Source organism: Hemitrygon akajei, chromosome 25, assembly GCF_048418815.1.
Source record: "Hemitrygon akajei chromosome 25, sHemAka1.3, whole genome shotgun sequence".
Lineage (NCBI taxonomy): Eukaryota > Metazoa > Chordata > Chondrichthyes > Myliobatiformes > Dasyatidae > Hemitrygon > Hemitrygon akajei.
In genome coordinates this window covers 32532407-32557496 of record NC_133148.1, presented here as the reverse complement: position 1 = coordinate 32557496, position 25090 = coordinate 32532407, and the positions used below count along the sequence as shown (strand labels likewise).

Below are 25090 nucleotides of genomic sequence, written 5' to 3'. Positions count from 1 at the left end.
TAAATCTCCTCTGCACTCTCTTTATAGCATCCACATCCTTTGTATAGTGAGGTGAGCAGAGATTAGGCTAGGATTAAATCGGGAGTAGCTGGGCAGCGCACCCTGAAAGGTTGGAAGGGCCTATTCCGTGCTGTATGTCAATAAATAAATAAAAGTTAATTAATTATGTTCCCCATTACTCTAATTACCTTAAAGTTATGCTCCCCTATATCAACCATTCCCTCCCCAGAAAAAGGCGCTGGCTGTCCACTCTATCAATGCCTCTCATAATATTATACACCTCTATAAATTCATCTCGCTTCCTCCTCGCTCCAAAGGGAAAAGTCCTCGCTTGCTAAACCTTTCCTCGTAAGACATACTGTCCAACCCAGTCAGGAGTCCTGTACCTTCCTGGTACAATCCTTCCTGTACCGCTGATAACGTCCCTAGGGCACGTTGCTCCTGAAATGGGCGCAGTGGGGAAGAGATGGTCTCCCATGCAGGGTGTGCTTTTGCTAAAGAGGTCGTGGGGAAGGGGGCAAGATTTCACCTCTGGCAGCTGTGTCACAGAGGGCAGTGCACAGAAAATGCTGGAGGAGCTCAGCAGGTTGGGTTCATGGAACTCATTCCAGGATTGAACAGCTTGTCTGTGAAGAGAATTCGATGGTTCTGGGCCTGTATTCAGTAGAATAAGGGGGGATCTCATTGAAACCCGTCAAATGGTGAAAGGCCTCGATAGAGTGAATGTGGAGAGGGTGCTTCCTATGGTGGGAGAGTCTAAGACCAGAGGACGCAGCCTCAGAATAGAGGGGCATCCTTTTAGAATGGAGATGAGGAAGAATTTCTTTAGCCAGGGAGTGGTGAATCTGTGGAACTTGTTACCACAGACAACTGTGGAAGCCATATCTTTGTGTGTATTTAAGGCAGAGGTTGATAGATTCTTGATTGGTCAGGGCATGAAGGGATACGGGGAGAAGGCAGGAGATTGAGGCTGAGAGGAAAATTGGATCAGCCATGATGAAATGGTAGAGCAGACTCGATGAGCCAAATGGACTAATTCTGCTCCTATATCTTATGGTCTTATGGTTAGGCAGCATCTCTTGATATGAATAGATAGTCATAAACATGAGAAAAGTCTGCAGAATCTAGAAATGTCGAGCAACACACACAAAGTACTGGAGAAGCTCAGCAGGTCTTGTGAGCCTTTCCGGTTCTGGTGAAGTGTCTCAGCCTGAAAAATCGATTGTCCACTCCAACCCATAGATGCTGCCTGCTGCTGGGTTTCCTCCAGCATTTCCTGTGCGTTATCCACGACTTCCAGCATCAGCGGGATCTCTTGTGTAAGTGTGCAACAGAGCACTCACTGATCGCTGGGCCGTTTCTAGCGACACACTGCTGAAGGGTCAGCAAACTGAAGAAAAGATGCGGTTTGATCTGATCTTTGGTCTGAGCTAGATAGAAGGTATTTTAGTATTTCCAAAACAACATTATTAACCACAGAATATGTACACAAAAGAAGAAACAGTGCAAAAGGTTTTACATTTCATGGTCTTTACATTCAAAGTGTGAACAGTTTTTTATATAAAACACCATAGCAACAGTGCTAGTCATGTGACCCTTGATTTCTGTTTTTGTATTTTAAGTAAAAATTTATTCAGACTGATCTATTCAGACAATTGGAGTTGGATCTTCTGGAAGAGCCATTTTTTCCCCTGTCTCGGAGTTCAATGTTCAAGGTTCATTTATTATTTCTATTTATAACTCTCGTACTTTTCTTCGAATTTTAGTTTGGCTTCCTGCCCAGCTCTTCATTTCAGGTTGGGGGAGCATCACTTCTTTTTTCCGTCTGGGTAGTTTCCAACCTGATGGCTTTAACATTGATTTCTGGAACTGCTGGTAATTTTTGCACTCCCTCCCCTCCCTTTTTCCATTCGCCATTCTGCCTCCCCTCTCGCCCATTCTCCTGTTCTCACCTGCCCTTCACTGCCCTCTGGTTCCCCTCCTCCTCCCCTTTCTCCCATGGTCCACTCTCTTCTCCTATCAGATTCCTCCTTCTTCAGCCCATATCCACCTATACCTCCCAGCTTCTTACTCTTCCCCCAACCACCCATCCACCTATCACCTCCCAGCTTCTTACTCTCCCCCCAACCACCCATCCACCTATCACCTGTCAGCTTGTACTCCTTCCCCTCCCTCCACCTCTTTATTCTGGCTGCTACCTTCTTCCCTGCCAGTCCTCAGCCCAAAATAGCGACTGGATATTCTTCCCAATAGCGTTTGCCTGACCTGCTGAGTTCCTCCTGCATTTTGTGTGCATTCCTCAAGATTTTCAGATTCTGGCGAATCTCTTGTGTTTATGATCCCTGAAACCATCTTGGTTAACAATTGTCTTAGCATGTGGGGTGTCACCTGATTACTAGTAGTTATACATTTACACAAAGGACTTGGTTTGGGACCTCTTGGCCACTTTCTTCTTATCCATCTTGGCAATCACCTTTCAATACAGCCACGACTTCCAACCTGATGGCATGAAAATTGATTTCTCTTACTCCTGCCATTTCTCCTACCTCTCCACTTCTCTCTCTACCATTCCCTGTTCTTGTTGCTTTCTCCTCAGATCCTGATCGGGGAGGATAGTTGACTATGGCATAAAGGGCAAGAGGAGGGGTGACCGGAGGAAGCTGAAGGGCAGTTGAGGAGAAAGTTCTTGACAAGGGACCTTTGCATCCTTGTAGCAACTAGCCACCAGCAGAACCAGGTTTCCCCAGTTCAATTTTTTTTTATTGACTTTTAATGCATTTCTACAACTACTAGAGAAAAAAGCCAACAGCAGAATGAAGATTAATACAGTGCAAAATAAACATAACAATTATATAGTTCAAAACAGTGAGGAAAGAGCACCCAGAATAAAATCATATAAAGTTAGTATCTTTCCCCCACCCCACAAAAAAAAAACTCCTGGCCAACCATTACAAGACGTAAAAAATATTAATCAGAGCATTCAAACCCCCCAAAACTGTAAATATAAACAAAAACAAAGAGTAATAATGCCTACTACCAAAGAAAGAAAAAAAAACCTGAAAGTGGAGGATTAAAGAAAATAGACTTAATCTAAAGAGGAGTTGTGAAAGCATTCAAGAAAGGGTTCCCACACCTTGTGAAACTTTATATCCGAGTTGAGAAGTGAGTAGTGAATTTTTTTCAAGGTCTAAACAGGGCATAATATCATTAAGCCATTGAGCATGGGTGGGCAATTTTTTAATGTCATACCACGAGCACTCCTAGGTCCCTTTGCAGCTCCGATTTCTCAGTGTTCTCCCTGTATAAAAAAAATAATCGACACCTTTATTCCTTCTGACAAAGTGCACAACCATTTACTTCCCACAAACTGCTGGAGGAACTCAGCAGGCCAGGCAGCACCCGTGGAAAGGAGTCTACGTTTTGGGCCGAGATCCTTCATCAGGACTGGAGGGAAAAAAGAGATTAGAAATCAGAGAAAGAAAGTGAGAAGGAGATAGAGAGGAAGTACAAGGTAGGAGGTGAGGGGTGAAACCGGTGGGGGGGGGGGGAGAGGTGAAGTAAAGAGCTGGGAAGTCAATTGGTGAAAGAGATGAAGGGCTGGAGAAGGGGGAATCTGATAGGAGAGGACAGAAGGCCATGTAGGAAAGGGAAGGGGGAAGGAGCACCAGAGGGAGGTGATGGGCAGGTAAGAAGATGAGGTGAGAGAGGGGAATGGTGGAGGGGGCTATTACCGGAAGTTCGAGAAATCGATGTTCATAGCCATCAGGTTGGAGGCTACCCAGACGGACTATAAGGTGTTGCTCTTCCAACCAGAGTGTGACCTTGTTGTATCAGTAGAGAAGGCCGTGGACTGACATGTCGGAATGGGAAGTAGAATCGAAATGGGTAGCCGCCAGGAGAGAGCCGGCTTTTTCTGGCGGATGGAGCGTAGCTGCTCAAACTTTGAACCCCTCCCCCACTAACGCCGGCAACCCCTCCATCTGATGCACATACCCCACCATCTAATTATGTTATTTCTCTCCTAACAGACGATGACTTTTCGGTTATTCAGCAAGAGATTTCCATTGTGAAGTCCTGCACGCATCAGAACATTGTCGCATATTATGGAAGCTACATCAAGTAAGAGATGGTTAAGTACCTCTTTCAAGTGCTTAGAGACAGAGATAGGATTGCATCTACTAAAAGTCCATCTCTTCTATAAGTCTTGGCTCAAGGCAAATAATCTCTGACCTGCACTTACATAACACCTGAACTGCAATAAAGCACCTGTTGAAGTCCAATTAAATATAAGACTTACATCATTGAAAAGTGAATGATTCCAAGAGTTAAAAGAGTACTGCAGCAGAGAAACGGGCCATTCAGCCCATCTAGATCGTGCTAAAATATTATTTTGCTTTGTCCTATTGACCAGCAGGGCTCCATACCCCCCCATCCACGTACCTATCCAAATTTCTCTCGAATGTTGAAATCGAGCCAGTATCCACTGCTTTGAGAGAAGTTGTTCCTCCTCATGTTGCCCTTAAATATTTCACCTTTCACCCTTAACCCACGACCTCTAGTTGTAGTCCCACCCAACCTCAATGGAAAAAGTCTGCTTGAATTTAGCCTCTCTACCCCCCTCCCTCATAGTTTTATATACCTCTATCAAATCTCCCCAGTCTCCCCCTGCTCCAGGGAGAAAAATCCCAAGAGCACACTGTTTTTGTTCTGAGAAATTTGTGTACTTCTCCTGGTTAGCGTTAAGCTGCAAATCTCTCTGATTCAGCACCACTTCCTGTATGCTGCTCTCTGCTGCAAAACCTGACGGTTCTCCGAAACACGCATCGATCAATTTGCCACCAGCTTTGGTTCTGAGCCCCAGCGTTCTGACTGAGACACCCCTGCTGGAGAGGCCAAGTTTTGCACTGGGAGGCATTGTCGACGGCTGCCTCCCCGAGCGAACATTTGTCAAATTCAAAATCAAGTTTATTGCCGTGCACAGATGGAATGAAAGGCTTGCAGTAGCCTCACAGAATATAAAACTTACTGCCCGTTATGCCAGTAGCATTTGGGGCAGCAATGAGGGTATAAACTGGTATCAAGATTAGCACAAAATTGTGGGCTGAATGGCCTGTCCAGTGTTATACTGTTCTACTTTCTATGATCTATAGCATTACCATTTACCAGCACTTGGTCATCCAAGTGTTATGTTATGAGAGACTCGGCCTCCACCTCCCACTCAGACAGTGCTTTGCAGAGTCCAACCATCATTTCTTTTTTAAAGTGCCTGTTACGCCGCTGGCGTTTGGGGCAGCGATGAAGGTCCTCTGTCTCTGGCGGTGTTCAGGGCTTCCTTCATCGTGTCAGTAGCTTCCTCTGGGTTTTCACTACCGTCAGGCATGCAAGTCCCGGGCGGAGACTCAGGAATACCGTCACACTCAGACACGGAAGGATTCTCCATTGCTGTTTCCGTAACAACTTTGGGTTGTTATCCCTGAGCTGAACCTCCCGAACCTGGGGGGTGGGGGGGGGGGGGAGCCAGTGGACCACTCTTAGTCTGACCTCTACCCTTTGACCTGTTTGAGATGGGTGACCCTACCAAGAGCCCAAGCACAAGGCCCTGGCTCCAGCCAACATAGTTCTCCGGGTCAGTGAGGCACGCGAGCCTCCAAACCCAACAGCAAGGTCGTGGTCCTTTTGGAGGACTGAATATAAAAACTATGCATACATAATATACACACATAATTATACATACATAATATACATATATAGTTATCCATGCATAATATACATACATAATTATGCACACACAATATACATATATAATTATCCATACATAATTATACATAAATTATACTGTACAGTGAAAAAATTTCTCTGAATACAAGGCCTTAGAACAACAAAAAGAAAACCAAGCGAAAGACAACAAAGATAGAATCAAAGACAAGTCCATGGTCATCCAAGAGGTGGTTCCGTAGTGTTCTGTCGCTAAGTTAGGGCTCTGGCTGTGCGGGTGTATTCAAGAACCTGATGTTGGTACGAGAAAAGCTGCCCCTGAACCTGGTGGTGAGGGTCTTCAGGCTTCCGTATCTCGAGGCTGACAGTGGCAACTTCTTCACTCAGAGGGTCCCATCTGGGACACGCCCACTTCTCATTACTGCCCCCAGCGAGGAGGCAACAGGGGGAGAGATTCTTCCCCTCCGCCAGCAGATTTCTGAATTGCCCATGAACCCATGAATACCACCTCACTAATGCTCTTTCCCAGTATGTTCAATTGTTGTCATTTATAATGATTTTTTTGTCTTACTGCTGCCACAGAACAACAAATAATTGGCACAGTCCTGATTCAGATTCTGAGATGGCAGTGGGAGCTAAGACCCCTCACAGCGTGGACAGCGTACTCAAGGGCTGGAACGCTGGGTGGGACTACGGCCGGGTTAAGGGTGAAAGGTTTAAGGGGAAACATACGGTGGTGAGAGTGTGGATCGAGCCGCCAGCACGTGCGAGTCCGATTTCAGCGTTGAAGAGAAGTTTGGGTGTGTTTATGGGTGGTTTGGCAACACTGCTTTGGTTTCTAACCCACTTTATCTGACGCCAGCTCTGTTTTATCTTCCCCCCCCCCAGGTCCAACAAGTTGTGGATTTGTATGGAATACTGTGGAGGAGGATCACTACAGGACATTTACCACGGTACACCACGGTTTATTGAGCTTTCGATCAATGGCTTCCTTCCAGAAGGAAGGCGGAGTTTCAGAAACGATCTAAGTGTAGCTACACATCTGTGTTCCTCTCACGCTGACCTTTACCCTTTGATCTTTGACTCTTCTTGGCTAATGAGGAAAACAGGATCACAAACTGCAGACTCTAGGTTTTTTTATCTGGAAGGGGGTCATTCAGTCCATTATGTTTGTTCTGTTCCATAGATAGTGGATTCCCAAATGAATCCCACTATTCCTTTCTTTAGCTTCCTTTAGCCAGGTCTTTGGGCCAGATATTTGCCCAGTTTTCTGTCAAAATCTGTATTGTTTCTGCCTCAAGCACTATCTTAACCAGATAAATCCGTTCTCCAACAATTAGACTCTGCTTAAAAGAATTTCTCTCAAGATATTCTCAGTATAATCAGAATCAGAATCAGGTTTAACTTGAAGCAGTACAATGCAATAAATAATAGAAAAAAACCTGTGAATTACAGAGAGAGAGAGCGAGATAGATAGATAAAAATGTAGCACAAAAATAGAAATAAGACTATAGTGAGGTAGTGTTCACGGGTTCAATGTCCATTCAGAAATCGGATGGCAGAGGGGAAGAAGCTGTTCCTGAATCATTGAATGTGTGTCTTCAGGCTCCTGTACCTCCTCCCTGATGGCAGAGGGGAAGAAGCTGTTCCTGAATCATTGAGTGTGTGTCTTCAGGCTCCTGTACCTCCTCCCTGATGGCAGAGGGGAAGAAGCTGTTCCTGAATCACTGAGTGTGTGCCTTCAGGCTTCTGTACCTCCTTCCTGATGGTAACAGTGAGAAAAGGGCATGCCCACAAAAAAAAGAGAGAAGATCGGACAGAAAAACACAGAATATGAAAACTCTAAGACTGATAAAAAATAAAAGAGTCTAGATTCCTGGGCAACACCGTCCGGGCACACAGCAGTAGGCTCTCCCCTCTCTGGTACAGAGTAACCGATCGAAAGGCAAGACGCCGGCTCCCACCCTCTGCACTCGCTTCGATGCTTCATCCTCCCTCCTCGCTTTTTGCCAGCGCGCAATGGAAGCTTTAATCGGCGAAGCAGAGCCAGGCGTCTTCCCGCAGCCGGCCCGCTAGGAGGTTCGCGCACTTTGTCTCCCGGGACCCTCTCAGAGACTGCAGAGCGCCGGAGCACCCCCCAAACGATCGCACGCGATCTCCCCCACCGGCGGATAAGCAGCCAATGTTTCGGGCTGAGGTCATCAGGACTGGAAAGGAAGTGGGGCGCAGAAGCTGGGGTGGGGGGGTGTGGAAAGAGGGAAGAGTACAAGCTGGCAGGTAATAGACAGAACCAGGTGAGGGGGAAGATGGGTGGGTAGAAACCTTATTGAGTATTCCCTGTCCCTATTCAGTCCCACTTAATAGAATCCTACTGGATCAAATCCGAAACCATTCATTCCCAAAGTGCAGCCTTCCAAAGAAATGGAGTCCCCATTGACCAGAGCCCCAGTGGACAAATCCATTTACTTCTGATCGATAGACTCTTAACGGGCCACGCCTGGGCCTGCACTCTCCTAGAGTACACTGTCCCGGGGAGCGGCGTGGTAGCGTAGTGGTTAGCGCAACGCTTTGCAGTACCAGCAACCCCGGTTTAATTCTTGCCGCTGCCTGTAAGGAGTCGGTACGTTTTCCCCGTGGCCGCATGGGTTTCCTCCGGGTGCTCCGGTTTCCTCCCGCAGTCCAAAGACGCGCTGGTTGGTAGGTTAACTGGTCGTTGTAAATTATCCCGTGATTAGGCGAGGGTTAAACCAGGAAGGACTGGAAAGGCCTTTTCAACGCTGTTTCTCAATAAATAAATGAATAATTAAATTCCAGCATCGTGCCTCTGAGGTTCCATCCTGACATCCCGAGTTTGCCCGTTCTGTCCGTGACCACGTAGGTTTCCCTTGGAAACTGGTTCCCTCCCACGTCCCAAGTACGTACCTGTTGATTGGTCGCTGCAGGTTGCCCCTAGCCACTTAGGAGAGTAGCAGAACTTGGAGTGGGGTAGGGGATTGAGCAAGTGTGGCAGAATAAAACCAGATTCATGGAAATGAGTGCCTGGTGGTTAGCACAGACCTTGTGGGCAGAATGGCCTGTTTCCGTGCTGTGTGATCCTGTGCTTCTGCCGAGAGGCTGAGTTACTGAGGGTGAGATTAAGTGAAGCTGAGTGTGACTGTGAATGTTCCAGTTGAAACCCCTTTTTACCAGATGCGTCTGGAAATTCGGCTCGTTAGCCCGTCACTAACAGCCACCGGACTCCGCGGTCGAGAAACCCACCTTTCTCCGGCTTCGTACGTCTGGGGTGTACTCGACTTTGGTTCCGATAAATCCGTGAGGCTGGGATGTCTCGCCCACCCAGATCCCGGTTTGTGTGAACACTGTGTGATTTACAGCATTCGCCCGCTGGCTAGAGATAACAGATCGAACGCTGCATACAATTAATCAGAAGTATATATAAGAATGTTAACTTAAGCAAACAGTTATTAAAGGAAGAAATAAAATGAAAGGGGCCCTTTATACTTAATCAGTCACACGTGCACGGTGGAGCTCAGATCTCGAATCTCTTTGAGAAGATTGGGTCTGTCGCCAAAGACACTCGCGAGTTTCGACAGGTGTACCGTGGAGAGCATTCCGACCGGTCGCCTCACTGTCCGGTATGCAAAGATTGGAAAAAGCTGCAGAAAGTTGTAAACTCAGTCAGCTCCATCACGGGCACCCGCCTCCCCAGCATCCAGGACACCGTCAAAAGGCGGCATCTATCATTAAGGACCCCCATCACCCAGGACACAACCTCTTCTCATTGAGACCATCAAGTAGCCTAGTGGTTAAGGCGTCGGTCTAGTGATCTGAAGGTTACTGGTTCGAGCCTCAGCTGAGGCAGCATGTGTGTCCTTGAGCAAGGCACTGAACCACACATTGCTCTGCGATGACACCGGTGCCAAGCTGCTTGGGTCCTAGTGCCCTTCCCTTGGACAACATCGGTTGCGTGGAGAGGGGAGACTGGCAGCTTGGGCAGCTGCCGGTCTCCAATACAACCCTGCCCAGACCTCAGTCATCATGGAAAATCGATGGACAGCTGAAGAGAAAGATCAAGTAGGAGGCACGCACAATGTTTCAGGAACAGCTTCTTCCCCTCTGCTATGAGACTTCTGAACGGTCCATCAAACCATGAACACTACCTCCGTTTCTTTTTCCCTTCCTTTCTGCACTACTTATGCAAATTAATTTCCATTTTTTTAATATATACTTACGGTAATTTTAGTCTTTATTATTTCATATTGCAATGCACTGCAAAGCAACAAATTTCACGGCATACGCCAATGATAATTCTGGCTGAGGCAGATTCATGGCCGCTGAAAGCTAACGCATTAATGTTTATATGGAAATCTGTAACATGATCTGAGCACTCGTAAACTGGAGTAATAGTATTGTTCTCTTTTCTGTGAAAATCATGACACCAAGTATGACGTGGGGACACTCTTCAAAGAGAGAGGGGATCTGAGAACTTATTTTTTTAACATTTTTACTATGGCGCCTGGTATTGCCAGGTGGTCCCCCATCCAAGTACTGACCAGGCCCGAGCCTGCTTAGCTTCCGAGATCAGACGATCGGTTTACTAGTGTTCAGAGGCAAATGAAGGGCGCACGCAGGCAGCATCCCTGGCCGGGATTGAACCCGTTTCTCCCAAGTAGTGAGGCAGCAGCCACTGTGACGCCGGGTTTGGGGGGGGGTGCTCAGGGAGAGTTTTCTGAAAGTACGTGCACAAATCCCTGGCAGAGACAGACCGATGGATGTGGGGAGGACCAGGGAAGATGCCCTAGTGGGATATAGGAGGGGACCCCAGCACCGGGATGAGGAGAAATTTCTTGGCACAGGGAGTTGTAAATCTTTCGCGTTCTCTGCCGTAGAAAAGGATGGATTTTGCCACTGTATATATTTATCAAGAGTTAGCCTTCCGGTCATAAAAAAAGTTTTAAGGGGTATGGGGAACAAGCAGGAATATTACACTGAGAGAGCAGACCATGCATGATTAGTTTCAAAGGTAATTTTAATGTCAGAGAAATTTATACATTACACACCCTGAAATTCTTTTTCTTTGCAAACATCCACAAAAGCAGAGGAGTGTCCCAAGTATGAATGACAGTTAAATGTTATAACCCCAACGCCCCCCCTCCCAGCTCCCCCCCACACGTAAACAGCAGCAAAGCAACGATCCCCCCCTCCCCCACCAGCAAAAAAGCATCTGCACCCCCCCACCGAGCACTCAAGCGTGCAGCAAAGCATGAGTAAAGACACAGACTTGCAGTACCCCGAATATTACTCATTCACCCGGTAATTCGACATATCTCTCCCTCTCCCTCTCTCCCCTCCCCCTCTCTCTCTCCCCTCCCCACCCCCTCTCCCTCTCCCCCTCCCCTCCCCATCCCCACCCCTCCCCCTCCCCCTCTCTCCCCCTCTCTCCCCCTCCCCCTCTCCCCCTCCCCCTCTCTCCCCCTCCCCCTCTCTCCCCCTCCCCCTCTCCCCCTCCCCCTCTCCCTCTCCCCCTCTCTCTCTCTCCCCCTCTCTCCCTCTTTCCCTCCCCCCTCCCATAAGGGAGAAAGAGGTGTCTCCGTTTCTCCGTAGTGAGGGTGTCAGAGGTTATGGGTGAAGGCAGGAGAATGGAGTTGAGAGGGAAAATGAGTCAGACATAGTTGAATAGTGGGGCAGACTCAATAGGCTGAATGGCCTGATTCCACTCCTATGTCTTATAGTTTTCTGATTGTACGGAAAAGTGGAACAGGCTTCAAGGCCTACTCATCCTTCTACTTGTGAGCTTCTTTCTCTATGTTGCCAAGGCTTTTGTTTAAGAGAAGAATGTGGGATGCATTGAATTGAACTAATTAATCAAAGACACACTGGTGGATTTTACTTAGTTTATTTATTTGGAGCAGGTTTTCCCAACCTGGGGTCAAATGGAGTTGGTCTGTGGCATGAAAAAGGTTAGGAACCCCTGATTTAGAGACACATTGTGGCATTGGTCCTTCCGGCCCAATGAGCAGCCAATTTACAATGATCAGTTAGCCTATTAGCCGCTACGTCTTTGGTCTGTGGGAGGACACCGGAGCTGCCGGAGGTCACAGGGGAGAACAGAATCAGAGGCTAGCTAGAAGGTGATTGGTGAAGGCAAGTGGGTGGGAGGGTTAAAGGGCTGGAGAAGAAGGAATCTGATAGGAGAGGAGAGAGGAGGGGACCCAGGGGGAAGTGATGAGAAGAGGAGAGGAGCCAGAGTGCAGAATAGAAGAGTAGGGGAGGGGGAGGGGGAGGGAAAAAAATTATCGGAAGGAAAACCCAATATTCATGCCATCAGGTAGGAGGCTAAATAAATAAGCATCCGTTAGTGTCGCAAGACCATGGATTTGCACCTTGGAAAGTTTCCAGGGCGCAGGCCTGGGCAGAGTTGTATGGAAGACCGGCAGTTGCCCAAGCAGCAAGCCTCCACACCACCGATGTTGTCCAAGGGAAGGGCATTAGGACCCTTACAGCTTGGCACCAGTGTCGTCGCAGAGCAATATGTGGGTAAATGCCTTACTCAAGGACACACACGCAGCCTTAGCTGAGGCTCGAACTAGCGACCTTCAGATCACTAGACCGATGCCTTAACCACTTGGCCACGCGCCTACCAGATGGAATATAAGGTGTTCCTCCCATTTGGCTTCGCCTGCCACCTTCTGGCTAGCCTCCTACCCCTCCCCCCCCCCCCACATTCTGGCGTCTTCCTGCTTTCCTTTCCATTCCTGAAGAAGGGTCCCAGCCTGAAACCCCGACTGCTTATTCACATCCCTAGTTGCTGCCTGGTCTGCTGAGTTCCTCCAGCGTCTTGTGGCGATTCGCATTGACGTAGGTTTATTCTGCCTTTCAAGACGTACAGAATCCTGAGAGACGAGGCCGGAGTCGAGCCTCCAAAACCCAGAACACCCCAGGGTGCAATAGCATCTACGCTAACGTGACTAAGAGCTTCCTCGGTATTTAGGATTGATAAATACCTGGACAATGTAGGGACGTTGACAGGCGAGGCCCATCTGTAGCAGTGTAGCTGTGGAAATGGTCTTGTAGTGCGTTAATTTGGTGAAGGATCGATGCGCAAGTGTCACAGTCAGAGGTCATTTTTTAAAAAGAATTTTTTTCGTCAGTACGTGGATTGTGCTTTTTCAGTGTCACCTCAAGGGTATACAATTTGGGATAATTTAATTAGCACGGGATTATTGCTTTGTCTGGACACCAGGGTTGTCTGATTGGGCCTGAATTCCCACGTGCTCCAGGGTGTATTTCAAGCGGGCTTGTCAACCCTCTCTGTTAGGTTGTTGTGGTTCCTTCCCAGGTGAAAATCAGACGAGTTCTTCTGTGTTTTGTGAGAAATTTCAATTTGTCAAGATTCTGTATTGCTTGCCTGAGCTCTTGTTAGTCTTTCTCGTTGACTTTTTGTAATAAATCTTTCACTTTGTTTGTACCGCTGAACCCTCTGTGACTCCTGCATTTAAGTTTGCTAGTGATCCTTACGAGAAAGAGGTTGGTGGACAGGGGAACTATCTGGGCAACTCCAGGGCTAACAGAGGGAATGATCACCGTGTCATCAGCTCCTGAACAGGGGATGCAAAATATAAAGTAATCAAATAGAAGTGTGACTAACTTTGACCTCATGTCTGAATCTTTCATTCTTTTCGACAATACGATCAGAAGATGTACTGTAGCAGCAGAATTAGGCCATTCAGCCCGTCGAGTCTGCTTTGCCATTCCATCGTGGCTGAACTCCATCCTCCTGCTTTCTCCCCCAACCTTTGAGGCCCTGGTATTTCCACAACTGATGGTCTCACCTTAAGGACTCTTTATCTGATTATTTCATGCTCTTGTTATTTATTGCTATTTATTTATGTTTGCATTTGCACAGTTTGTTGGTCATTGATCCTGTTTACAGTTACTGTTCTATAGATTTTTTTGTTCATTGATCCTGTTTACAGTTACTGTTCTATAGATTTTTTTGTTCATTGATCCTGTTTACAGTTACTGTTCTATAGATATTGTTGTTCATTGATCCTGTTTACAGTTACTGTTCTATAGATTTGCTAAGTATGCCCGCAGAAAAAGGAATCTCAGGGTTGTACGTGCAGACATGTATGTTTTCTGATGATAACTTTTACTGTCTGATGATAAATTGAACCTGTCAAGAACCTATCGACCTCTGCTTCAATGACCTGGCCTTCACAGTCATTTGTGGCAATGAATTCCACAGATTTGCCAACCTCTGACTGAAATCGTTCCTCCTCATCTCTGTTCTGAAGAGACGTCCCTTGCTTTCTGAGGCTGTGCCCTCCGGTGCCCCGAACTGAATGTTAACTTCTCTCTTCTTTCTCCTGCAGTCACAGGCCCGCTGTCCGAGTTACAGATCGCCTACATCAGCAGGGAAATGCTACAGGTGAGAGACACGACGGAAGGGGTTGACCTTAACATTGCAAGGTGTGATGCAGATGCACATTGGGTCAGTTGTTCATGACACTTGCCTCCTCCCACCTGATTTTGGTTCTATGCTACTTAAGTCGTGTTCATTAAGGCATACAACTGTCAGTTCCCGGTTCACTTCCTAATTCTTCAAACAGTGTTGTGGAAACTTTTATGTCCAACTCGGGGAATAAATGAGACCTTGGGTTAACATCTCAGCCTAAAGATGCGACTTCCACCCAGACGGAACTCCGTCTCTTCTGCCAGCCTAGAGTTGTAGCATCTCAGGGGAGGGACAACACGTGGCGGTCAGCATGACGCTCGGGTTCGGAGTTCTATTTCGACGTCATCTGTACGTCCTCCCCGTGGGTTTCCTCCTGCTGTGCAAAGACGCACAGGCTGGGAGGTTAGTTGGTCATTGTAAATTGTCCTGTAGTTAGGCTAGGATTAAATCGGGGGGATCGCTGGGTAGTGCGGCTCAAAGGGCCGGAAGGGCCCATTCCACACTGTATCGCAATAAATAGATAGACGGGTGGAAAATGGGTGGATAGAAGATGGATAGATGGATGGATGAATGAATGGATAGATGGGTAGATGGATGGAAAATGGATAGATGGATGAATAGACAGATGGATGAATGAATGGACAGATGGATGGAAGATGGATAGATGGATAAGTGGATGGATGGATGAACGGACAAATGGATGGATGGATGGATGGATGGATGAATGGATGGATGGTTGGACAGATGGATGGATGGTTGGACAGATGGATGGATGGACAGATGGATGGATGGACAGATGGATGGTTGGACAGATGGATGGATGGACAGATGGACGGATGGATGAATGGACAGATGCATAGATAGATAAACAGATGGATAGATGAATAGATGGATGGATAGAGAGATGTATGTACAGAGATGGATAGATGGATATAGATAGGTAAATTGATAGATAAATAGATAGATAGGTAAATAGATAAACAAACAACTGAAGAAACAAAGAATATTCTGGCAAAATGGCCACTCTACTAAGTCAGGAACTGCAAAAGATTTCGTATAGAAAAGACCACGGACAGGTTTTACACTTCTAAATTGTAAACAGCAGTTGGCAGACAGGTCTCGGCCTGAAATGCTGACTGTTAATTCACCTCCGGGGGTGCTGCCTGACCTACTGAGTTCCTCCAGCATGTTGAGTGTGTTGCTCTGGCTTTCTAGCATCTGCAGAGTCTTGGTGTTTATGAGTTGGCAAGCAAGCCTGACAACGACAGGTGAGAAATGATGGTGTCTGAGACAAATAGTAAATTATTTTTTTTTATCTAATCAGGATGGGGATCTGCACTAAAGACTGGAAGAACTCAGAATTCAAAGGATTTTTAAAAACTTTTTTTCACCCTTAGGGCTTGGAATATCTACACAATCGAGGGAAGATACACCGGGACATTAAGGTGAGTTACCCTAGAAATACTTTTTATCCATACAGATTGAACTGGCTTTGCCAAGTCCCAAAATGCACTCGGTGACCACTTCATTAGCTGTTATTTCCCTGCACACCTATTTGTCAATGTAACTGTCTAAACAGCCAATCACGTGGCAGCAACGTAATGCATAAAAGCATGCAGGCACGGTCAAGAAGTTCAGTTGTTCAGACCGAACATCAGGACAGGAAAGAAATGGCTTTGACCATGGAATGATTGTTGGTGCCAGAGGGGGTGGCTCGAGTATCACAGAAGCTGATGATCTCCTGGGATTGTTAGGCACAACAGTGTCTAGGGAAGGGGTTCCCGACCTGGATTCCCACGGACCTCTCGGTTTTGGCATAAAAAAGGTTGGGAACCCCTGCTCTAGAGAAGCCTGCAGCAGCCTCACAAAATATGAAACTTACCTACTGCCTGTAATGCCTCTGGCGTTTAGGGCAGCAATGAGGGTATAAATTGGCATCAAGGGTAGCACAAAATTGTGGGCTGAATGGCCTGTCCAGCGCTATACTGTTCTACATTCTATGATCTATAGCATTACCAGTTACTAGCACTTGGTCATTCAGATACTTCTGAAATGTTATGAGAGACTCTACCTCCACAACCCGTCAGGCAGTGATTTGCAGAGTCCAACCATCATTTCTTTTTAAACTGCTTATTACACCGCTGGCGTTTAGGGCAGCGATGAAGGTCCTCCATCTCTGGCGGTGCTCCGGGCTTCCTTCATCGTGTCAGTAGCTTCCTCTCGGTTTTCACCACTGTCAGGCATGCAAATCCTGGGTGGAGACTCAGGAATACCGTCTCACTCAGATGTAGAAGGATTCTTCATTGCTGTTTCCATAACAGTTTTGGGTTGTTAGCCCTGAGCTGAACCCCCGAACCTGGGGGGGGGGGGGGCCAGTGGACCTCTACCCTTTGGATGTATGTGGCATGGGTGACCCTACCAAGAGCCCAAGCATAAAGCCCAGACCCCAGCCGACATAACTCTCCAGGTCATTGAGGCATGCAAGCCTACGACAAGGTTATGGTCCTCTTGGAGGTCCAACCATCATCTGGGTGGAAAAATACTTCCTCGGAGCCCCTCTAGCCTCTAGGAACTCATCTTAAACCTGTACCCTCTTGGACATCATCGCCGTACCTCATGATTTTCTGCACTTTGATCAGGCCTTCCCTCCAGCTCCTGTGCACCCAGGGAAACTAGCCCCAGTCTCTCCTCAGAACTAGAACTCTCCATCCCAGACAACACCCTGGGAGACAGGGCATGGTACAGGAGGCATGGTGTGTGGATAAGGTGAGCTTAGAGAGGGAAACTAGGAGCTCAGGGCTCGGGCTTGGACAAGCTTGAGAAGACAAAAGTTCATGAAGCTGAAAGTAAATTTAACTCAATCAAAGTACAGATACGTCACAGTATACAACGCTAAGATTCATTCTGTTGAGGGCATTCACAGTAATTACAAAAACACAGTGGAATGAATGAAAGACTGCAGACAACAGGATGGACAAACAACCGGTATGCAAAAGACAACAAATTGTGCAAATACGAAAAGAATGAAAAAAAAGAGATAATAATGTTAATAATAAAATTCACCCCTTTTGGAGTATTCTTTTGGCATAATATCTTGGTCCGAAACCGATCTGGAAAATTTAGAACGGAAATGAAAATTTTTTTGAAATCACTGTGGTCACTCGAATGTACTCAGATTAACACTACCTTGGACAGAAGGAAGAAGAGGGAAAAATGTACACAACAGTCAGGTAAAACTTCTAAGGATATATTTTCATCAGCATGTAACACTTACCCAACAGGCTGGTATATGTCTAGGGGAAAAGGAGATCCAGCCACTCACCAACCCCACCTCCCGTACACGCAGGTGCTGTGAGAATCAAGTTTATGCCACGCGTACACACACAATATCAAACTCACACCAGATACCGTTATGGAATACACTTTAAAGATTTTACTAAAACTACAAGAGTACTAGGCAATACAGTATATATGAAAGAAAAGAAAAAGTAAAAGGCGCCAACTTATCAAAGTTCAGTCAGTTTAGTGCACATCGTTGGAGCTCAACCATCGAACCATTTGACCCCTCGTCACTTTCCTTCGACCTCCACCTCCTCGCACCTGGGACCACCCCCGGTGGTCGACCGAGCAGTGCAGCGCACGTCCACCTTCCTCGGCGTCTCCTTCCCGACTCCCCTGAAAAGACCGTGAAACCCCCAAGCTCCCAGCCTCACAAGACAAAATAACATTCCCCATTGGTTAAAAAATGAATTCAATCCCCATATCAGCGAGTCCAAAGCTGAACAACTGCGAGAGAAAACACTTATCAGACAAAGAAGCATTCCTACTCTTAACAAACCAAAGAAGCCATTTTGAGTAACATACACAGTACATTGTACAAACAAAAACAGGATTCAGCACTCCATATGCAATTCGGATAAGAAGTACACACCACTGAACCTAAATGAAAGCACAACACAGAAAAATGAAGAAATTGTCACGATTGAAGGAAAAGTTAACTAATGGAAGAGCATGACCCTCCATGGAAGACAGCCCCACGACCTGAGCAGACTAGATGTTGACAAGGAAGTGTCGAGCGCCTGGCTCAGAGTTGAGACCTCTTCCCGGAAGCAGAAGGATTCCTTTCTGCAACACAGGACCAGGTGGTTAACACAAAAAAATTATCAAAAATGCATAATAAAAAGCCAACAAAGTCAAGATGATAAATGTAGAAAATGTCAAGAGAAACCAGAAGCAATCCAACACATTGCTTCAGGATCCTGTAGCAGTTTAACTCAATCTGATTACTTACCCAGGCACAATAAAGTGACAAAGTCATTCACCAAAATCTTGCTTTAAAATACAAGCTCATAAAAGACACCATACATAAATACAAGCCTGATCCAGTTTTTGAGTCAGCATCCCACAGGTTATATTCCAATGGATCCGTTATTACAGATGGGACAATCCATAATAACCATCTGGATATTATAATACATGATAAACAAGCAAGAACAGCTTACTTAGTAGATTATAGCCATTCTAAACATACACAACTTACAGAAATCAGTAAGTGAAAAACACCAGAAATATGCTGAATTAAAAGAGGAAATTGAAAGACTATGGAACATGAACAGAGTATACATTGTCCCACGGGCTCTCACAACCAGACTATGTAACAGTTTCTTCCCCCAAGCTATCAGACTCCTCAATACCCAGAGCCTGGACTGACACCTTGCCCTACTGTCCTGTTTATTATTTATTGTAATGCCTGCACTGTTCTGTGCACTTTATGCAGTCCTGGGTAGGTCTGTAGTCTAGCGTAGTTGTTGTGTGTGTGTGTGTTTTTTTTTCTCTATTTTTTTTTACGTAGTTCAGTCTAGTTTTTGTACTGTGTCATATAACACCATGATCCTGAAAAATATTGTCTCATTTTTACTATGTACTGTACATAGCAGTTATGGTCGAAATGACAATAAAAAGTGATGACTTGACTTGACAATAGTAATATCTACAACTGGTGTCATCCCAAAGTCACTACACAATAACAATTAGGCCTACACAGTAATATCTATGTCAATCTCCAGAAAGCCTCAATACTAAACACCATTAGAATAGTCCGAAAGTTCCTAGCAATTGAGAAAAGAGCACGTTTGGCTATGTCTGTACCTCAGGTTTTACCAACTAGAGCTGATGAATAAATAATTAATTAATAATAATTTAATGTTTGTGGGGAACAATCTGTGTTGGTTTGACTAAAGTTACCTTGTAATCCTCTCTCCCCAGGGTGCAAACATTCTCATCAATGACAATGGGGATGTAAAGTTGGGTGAGTTACTTGGTCCTTGACTCTGCTTATTTCACTGACTCTCTCTCTCTCTGGCGCAGCTGGTCATTGCTTCCAGCTCCTAACCGAAAGGTTGGTGCTTTGAGCCCACGAACAGAAGCTGGTGATCCGGCAGCTTGTAAGGTTTTCTGGGGGAGGTGGGTATAGAAAGGGTAAATGCAAGCAGGCCTCTTCTCCTCGGGTAGGCCGAGTCAGGAACTAGAGATCGTAGGTTTGGGGGTGGAAGGTGAAATATTTAAGGGGAGACTGAGGGGGGGTGGGGGAGCTTCACTCAGCGGGTGGTACACGTGTGGGAAGAACTGCCAGCGGAAGTGGTGGGTGCAAGGCCAATTGTAACATTTAAGAGAAGTTTGGATAGGTACACGGCTGAGAGAGACCATAAGATAATAGGAGCAGAATTAGCCTATTTGGCCCATCGAGTCTGCTCTGCCATTTCATAATGTCCAATCTATTTCCCTCTCAGCCCCAGTCTGGTGTCTTCTCCCTGTGTCCTCATGCCCTGACCAATCAAGAATCTATCAACCTCTGCCTTAAGTACACATAAAGACTTGGCTTCCACAGCTGCCTTTGGCAATGAATTCCACAGATTCACCACTCCCTGGCTGAAGAAATTCATACTCATCTTCTTCTAAATGAACACCCCTCTATTCTGAGGTGGTGTCCTCTGGTCTTAGACTCCCCCACCACAGGAACATCCTCTCCACATCCACTCTATCGAGGCCTTTCAACATGCAATAGGTTTCAATGAGATCCCGCCTCAGTCTTCTGAATTCCTGTGAGTACAGACCCAGTGCCATCAAACGCTCCTCGTGTGACGAGCCTTTCAGTCCCGGAATGGGATGGCTGTTGCCCGGGTGCAGGTTGATGGGACCAGGCGGAAGACCTGCCTGGCATGGATGAGATGGGCCAATGTCTATGCTGCACTGTTCTATGATTGACCTTATTTTCAATCCTCCTTGTCATGTGACCTTCACCACAAGATCATGAGGCCATTAGATATAGGAGCAGAAATAGGCCATTGGATCTACACAACCATTCAGTCGTGGCTGATGTAATATCACTCTCAACGCCATTCTCCTGCCTTCTCCCCATAACCTTTGACACCCTTGCTAACCAAGAACGTATGAGTCTCTGCTTTAAATACATCCGATGACTTGGCAGTTTGTGGCAATGAATTCCACAGATTCACCACCTTCTGGCTCAAGAAATTCCTCCTTAACTCTGAAGGGATGTCCTTCTGTGCCAAGGCTGTGTCTTCAGAACCTAGGCTCTTTCCTTCAACGTGTCCTCTGACTGAGTCCCTCAGGGAAAAAAAAATTCCCAAGGATTCATCACCCTCTGGGTGATGATACTTCTTTCTATCTCCATCCTGAATGGTTGACCATGTTGAGACTGTGGCCTTTAGTTCTAAATACTCCCGCCAGATCTAATCAGCCTTGTATCTACCCTGTCATGTCCTCCAATAACTCAGTACTAAAAAAATAAAGGATCTAGTTCTTTCCCAGAGTATATGAGGAATAAACTCTTTTTTGGGCTTCCAGATGGGTACGGGTATTGGTTATAACTGACCTTTCAATAACAAACCCTGCCATCTTCATCAGGGATGATGCCTGGGCATGTCTAGTCCGGTGGTACTTATACCCCCCATTGTCCTTCCCTGCTGATTGGTTAGTCCTCATCCAATCAGGTTTCTGCTGTCCCACCTCGTCTACAATCGAATCCCAGTTTTTCCTCAGAGCGAGGCCTTTGTCTTTGTTAAAATTCTTTCTCTCTGGTTTTATTTCAATGGCTTCCTTCACCAGGCCGTCCCAAAAGCCATTGGCACGGCGTGGCGGTTTTGTGCCAACGTTAACCCTGCGGCCATCGCGAATGCAGTGTTCTGCTACTGCCGATTTTTCCGGGTCGCCCAAACGGATGTACCTTCTGCGCTCCTTGATGTGGATTTCCACTCAGTACTAGTTGACAAGGAAGGATGTTACTGGTGTTGAGGCTATCAAAGATGGAATGGGTCACTGAATTGAGTAGCAAGGGGTATGGGTATGTTTTTGTCACAAAATACAGTCAAGTTAATTTTGTGTGCAATAAATTATTCCATACATAATTACACCGAGGTAGTAAAATCAGAACATGATATAGTGTTGCGTTTACAGAGGAAGTGTGGTGCAGATAGATAAGTGCCGGGTCTAAGACGAAAAGTTGGGAGATCACGAGTGCAACCGTTAGTCTTGGGCCGGCACGGTAGTGTAGAGGTTAGCACAACGCTAAAGCAGTGTCAGCGACCTGGGTTCAATTCCCGCCGCTGCCCGTGAGGAGTTTGTACGTTCTCCCCATGACCGCATGGGTTTCCCCCGGGTGCTCCGAAGACCAAAGACATGAGCAGATGAGTTCCTCCTGCAGTTCTGTGTGTGTTGCTTGGAGTTCCAGCACCTGCAGGTCTCGTTTAGTAGGTTAATTGGTCACCGTAAATTGTCCCAAGACTAGGGTAGGATTAAATCAGTGGGGTGCCGGGCGGTGTGGCTCGAAGGGCCGGAAGGGCCTAGTCTGCGTAGTACTGTGATGAAAACTTAAAATCTTTTAGTCCAGAGGTTTCCTGATCTATTTTATGCCGAGGATCCCTGCCAAGAGGAGTTTGGGAACCCCTGTTTTAACGTAGGAGAGGTCTATTCAAGAGTCTGCGAACCGCGGGGTAGAAGCTGTCCTTGAGACTCGGCCCTTTGTGTCTTCTGCCTGATGGGGGGGAGAAAGAGGTCAATGGCTGGGGGTGGGCGGGGTCCTTTCCCAAGGTGGCAGAGAGTGTAGGCAGAATCAATAGAGGGGGAGGTTGGTTTGCGAGACGAACTGAACTTCTGTGCAGTTTCTTGCTGTCCTGGGCAGTAATTCACCTGGACAGGTTAGCCTAAACCCCAGGCCCAGTAGGCCAGGTGTCGGGAACTGAGGTGAGACGAGGGCCAGGCTGACTCTGCTCGCTGCTCTGCGATGTTTACTCCTCTCTCTGTGGTGTTGAGGCTGTGAGACGGCTCCGGCTGCGCCAGGCTTCATGTCTGCAAGCTTTGCCTGGCCGTGTGATGAACTGAGACTGAGGCTGTGGGCCTACTCTGGCTGTTCCGGGCTCAGGGCCTGTGCCTTCAATTAGGTTTGGAATGCTGTTGCTAGCTTTTATTGTTTGCATGATTTATTTCCCTCTCCCTCTCCCCTCCTCCCCTTTCTCCTCTCCTTCTCCCCTGCCCCTCCCCCTCCTCTTTCCCCTCTTCCCCCTCCCCCATTCTCCCCCCCCCACTCTCCCTCTCTCCTCTCCTCCCCCGCCCCATTGTGCTTTGGTCTTTTTCTAATTGGATTATTTCTGGTTTCTTGCTTTGTGGCTGTCAGTAAGCCGACATATCTCAAGGTTGTACAATTTATACATACCTTGATAAGAAATGCACTTTGAACTGTGAACTTTGGGTCACCGGGGTAGGGTGTCAAGGCGCAGGAGATGGCTGTCACCTGTGTGTGTGGCCAGTAACAAGGCTTGCTGCCAACTTCTGGCACACAGGCCGGGGGAGTTAAATCCGAGACTGCACCCTTTCAACTGGTGGCTGGTGCTTTCACATTCCACCCCCACGTCTGTTTATGACGCAGGTCTGCTGTGTCACAGTCCTCAGTGCATGACTCAGATTCAAGAGGGTTACTGGGAATCCCCCGAGTAACCGTAGTGGCTGGATCTCAAGAGTTGAAGGGTGCCCCTTTAGAACAGGGTCATGAGGAGGACGATCTTATGGGCCACTTTGGTTGACGTAAGCCACGAAAATGGTCCCGGGGATGAACAGGGTGAAGTGTGAGGAGCGTTTGATGGCTCTGGGCCTGTACTCATTGGACTTGAGAAGAGTGAGTGGGGATCCCAGAGAAACCTATCAGATATTGAAAAGGACGTGGAGTGGATGTTCCCTGTAGTGGGAGAGTCTAAGATAAGAGAGCACAGCTTCAGAATCGAGGGACCGACCCTTTAGAGATGAGGAGGAATTTCTTTAGCCAGAGGGTGGTGAAGGTGTGGTATTCATTGCTGCAGACAGTCATGGAGGCCAAGTCATTGGGTATACTGTATTTAAAGCGTAGGTTAGTTGGTTTTTGATTATGGGGAGAATGCAAGAGGATGGGGTTGAGAGGGTTAATAAATCAGCCATGTTGGAATGGTGGAGCAGATGCAATGGGTGGGATGGCCTAATCATGCTCCTATGTTGTATGGTTTGATGGTCTTTGATTGCTGCTGACACCATGGTATCTCTGTGACTGGTCCATCGGGGTATCTACTCACTGGAGACTCCTAGGATGTTGCCTCAGCGATGGTAATGGCTCTTGCTTGCTGGAGAGGCTCGTAAACATCGGACGTCCTGCAGGTGCAGAAAATCCAAACCAACGCACACGAAACGCTGGAGGAACTCAGCAGGCCAGGCAGCATCTATGGAAAAGAGTAAACAGTCAACGTTTCGGGCCGAGGCCCTTCTTCAGGACTGCAGGGGGGGGGGGGGGGGCGAGGTGGCTGAATAGAAAGGTGGGGGGAGGGGAAAGAGGTCGTCTGGAAGGTGAGGGGTGAAGCCAGATGGGTGGGAAAGGTCAAGGGCTGGAGAAGAAAGAATCTGATAGGAGAGGAGAGTGGCCAATAGCAGAAAGGGAAGGAGGAGGGGACCCAGGGGGAAGTAATTGGTAGGTGAGAAGAGGTGAAAGGTCAGAATGGGGAATAGAGGAAGGGGAGGGTGGAATTGTTCACCATGAGGAGAAATTGATCTTCATGCCATCAGGTTGGAGGGCACTCAGATGGAATACGAGGTGTTGCTCCTCCACCCCAATGGTGGCCTCGTCTTGGCACAAGAGGAGGCCATGGAGCGACATGTCAATGGGAATGGGAATTAAAATGCATGGCCACCAGGAAGTCCCACTTGTGGCAAATGTCATGGAGGTGCTTGCTGAAGCAGTCCCCCAATTCACGACGTAGAGGAGCCCGCGTCGGGAGCACTGGACGCAACAGGTGACCCAGCAGATTCTCAGGCGAGGCGTTCGCTCGCTTTGCTGAAGGAGAGGTTTGTCTCCAGGCAGTTTAGCAGGGTCAGTGTCACCCTGAAATGTATCAGCCCTTGACTGAATGTGGTCCTGGAGACTGAGCATCCCACAGTGGCCCCAGTGGCAGCTCCTCACCTCAGCGGGGGCTGATGGTCGATCATCCCCTGCAGCGAGAGAGACGTGCTGATGTTGCTATGAGGAAGTGACCCAATCCCCATCAAAGTTCAAAGTACCTTTGTTGTCAAAGTGTGTACAAATCACATGACCTTGAGATTTGTCTGCTTACAGGCAGCCGCAATGCAAGAAACCCGAAAGAACCCATTAAAAAAAGACCCAAAAAAAAGACACCCAATGTGCAGAGAGAGCAAAAACACATACGTATCATGCAAACAACAAAAGCAAGCAACAGCCTTCAGAATGAAAGTGAGTCTGTAGGCCCGCAGCCTCAGCCTCCAGTCACCACACAGCAGAGCAGTGTCATGAGGCCTAGAGCAGGCCCGCAGCCTCAGTTCAGCGCAGAGTGTGGAAAATCGTGGCGGAGCCCACAGTCACGAAGC

The 25090-nt window shown here is 47.2% G+C and overlaps 1 protein-coding gene across 1 annotated transcript in view; it reads left to right on the top strand.

The window, feature by feature from the left end:
* LOC140716267 (mitogen-activated protein kinase kinase kinase kinase 5-like) overlaps window positions 1-25090 on the top strand; it is a 221097-nt gene that overhangs the window by 62087 nt on the left and 133920 nt on the right. The window contains exons 3-7 of the mRNA XM_073028877.1: window positions 4029-4119; window positions 6604-6668; window positions 14091-14146; window positions 15571-15618; window positions 19439-19481. Of these exons, the coding sequence (XP_072884978.1) occupies window positions 4029-4119; window positions 6604-6668; window positions 14091-14146; window positions 15571-15618; window positions 19439-19481 (303 nt within the window). The remainder of the gene's footprint in view (window positions 1-4028; window positions 4120-6603; window positions 6669-14090; window positions 14147-15570; window positions 15619-19438; window positions 19482-25090) is intronic.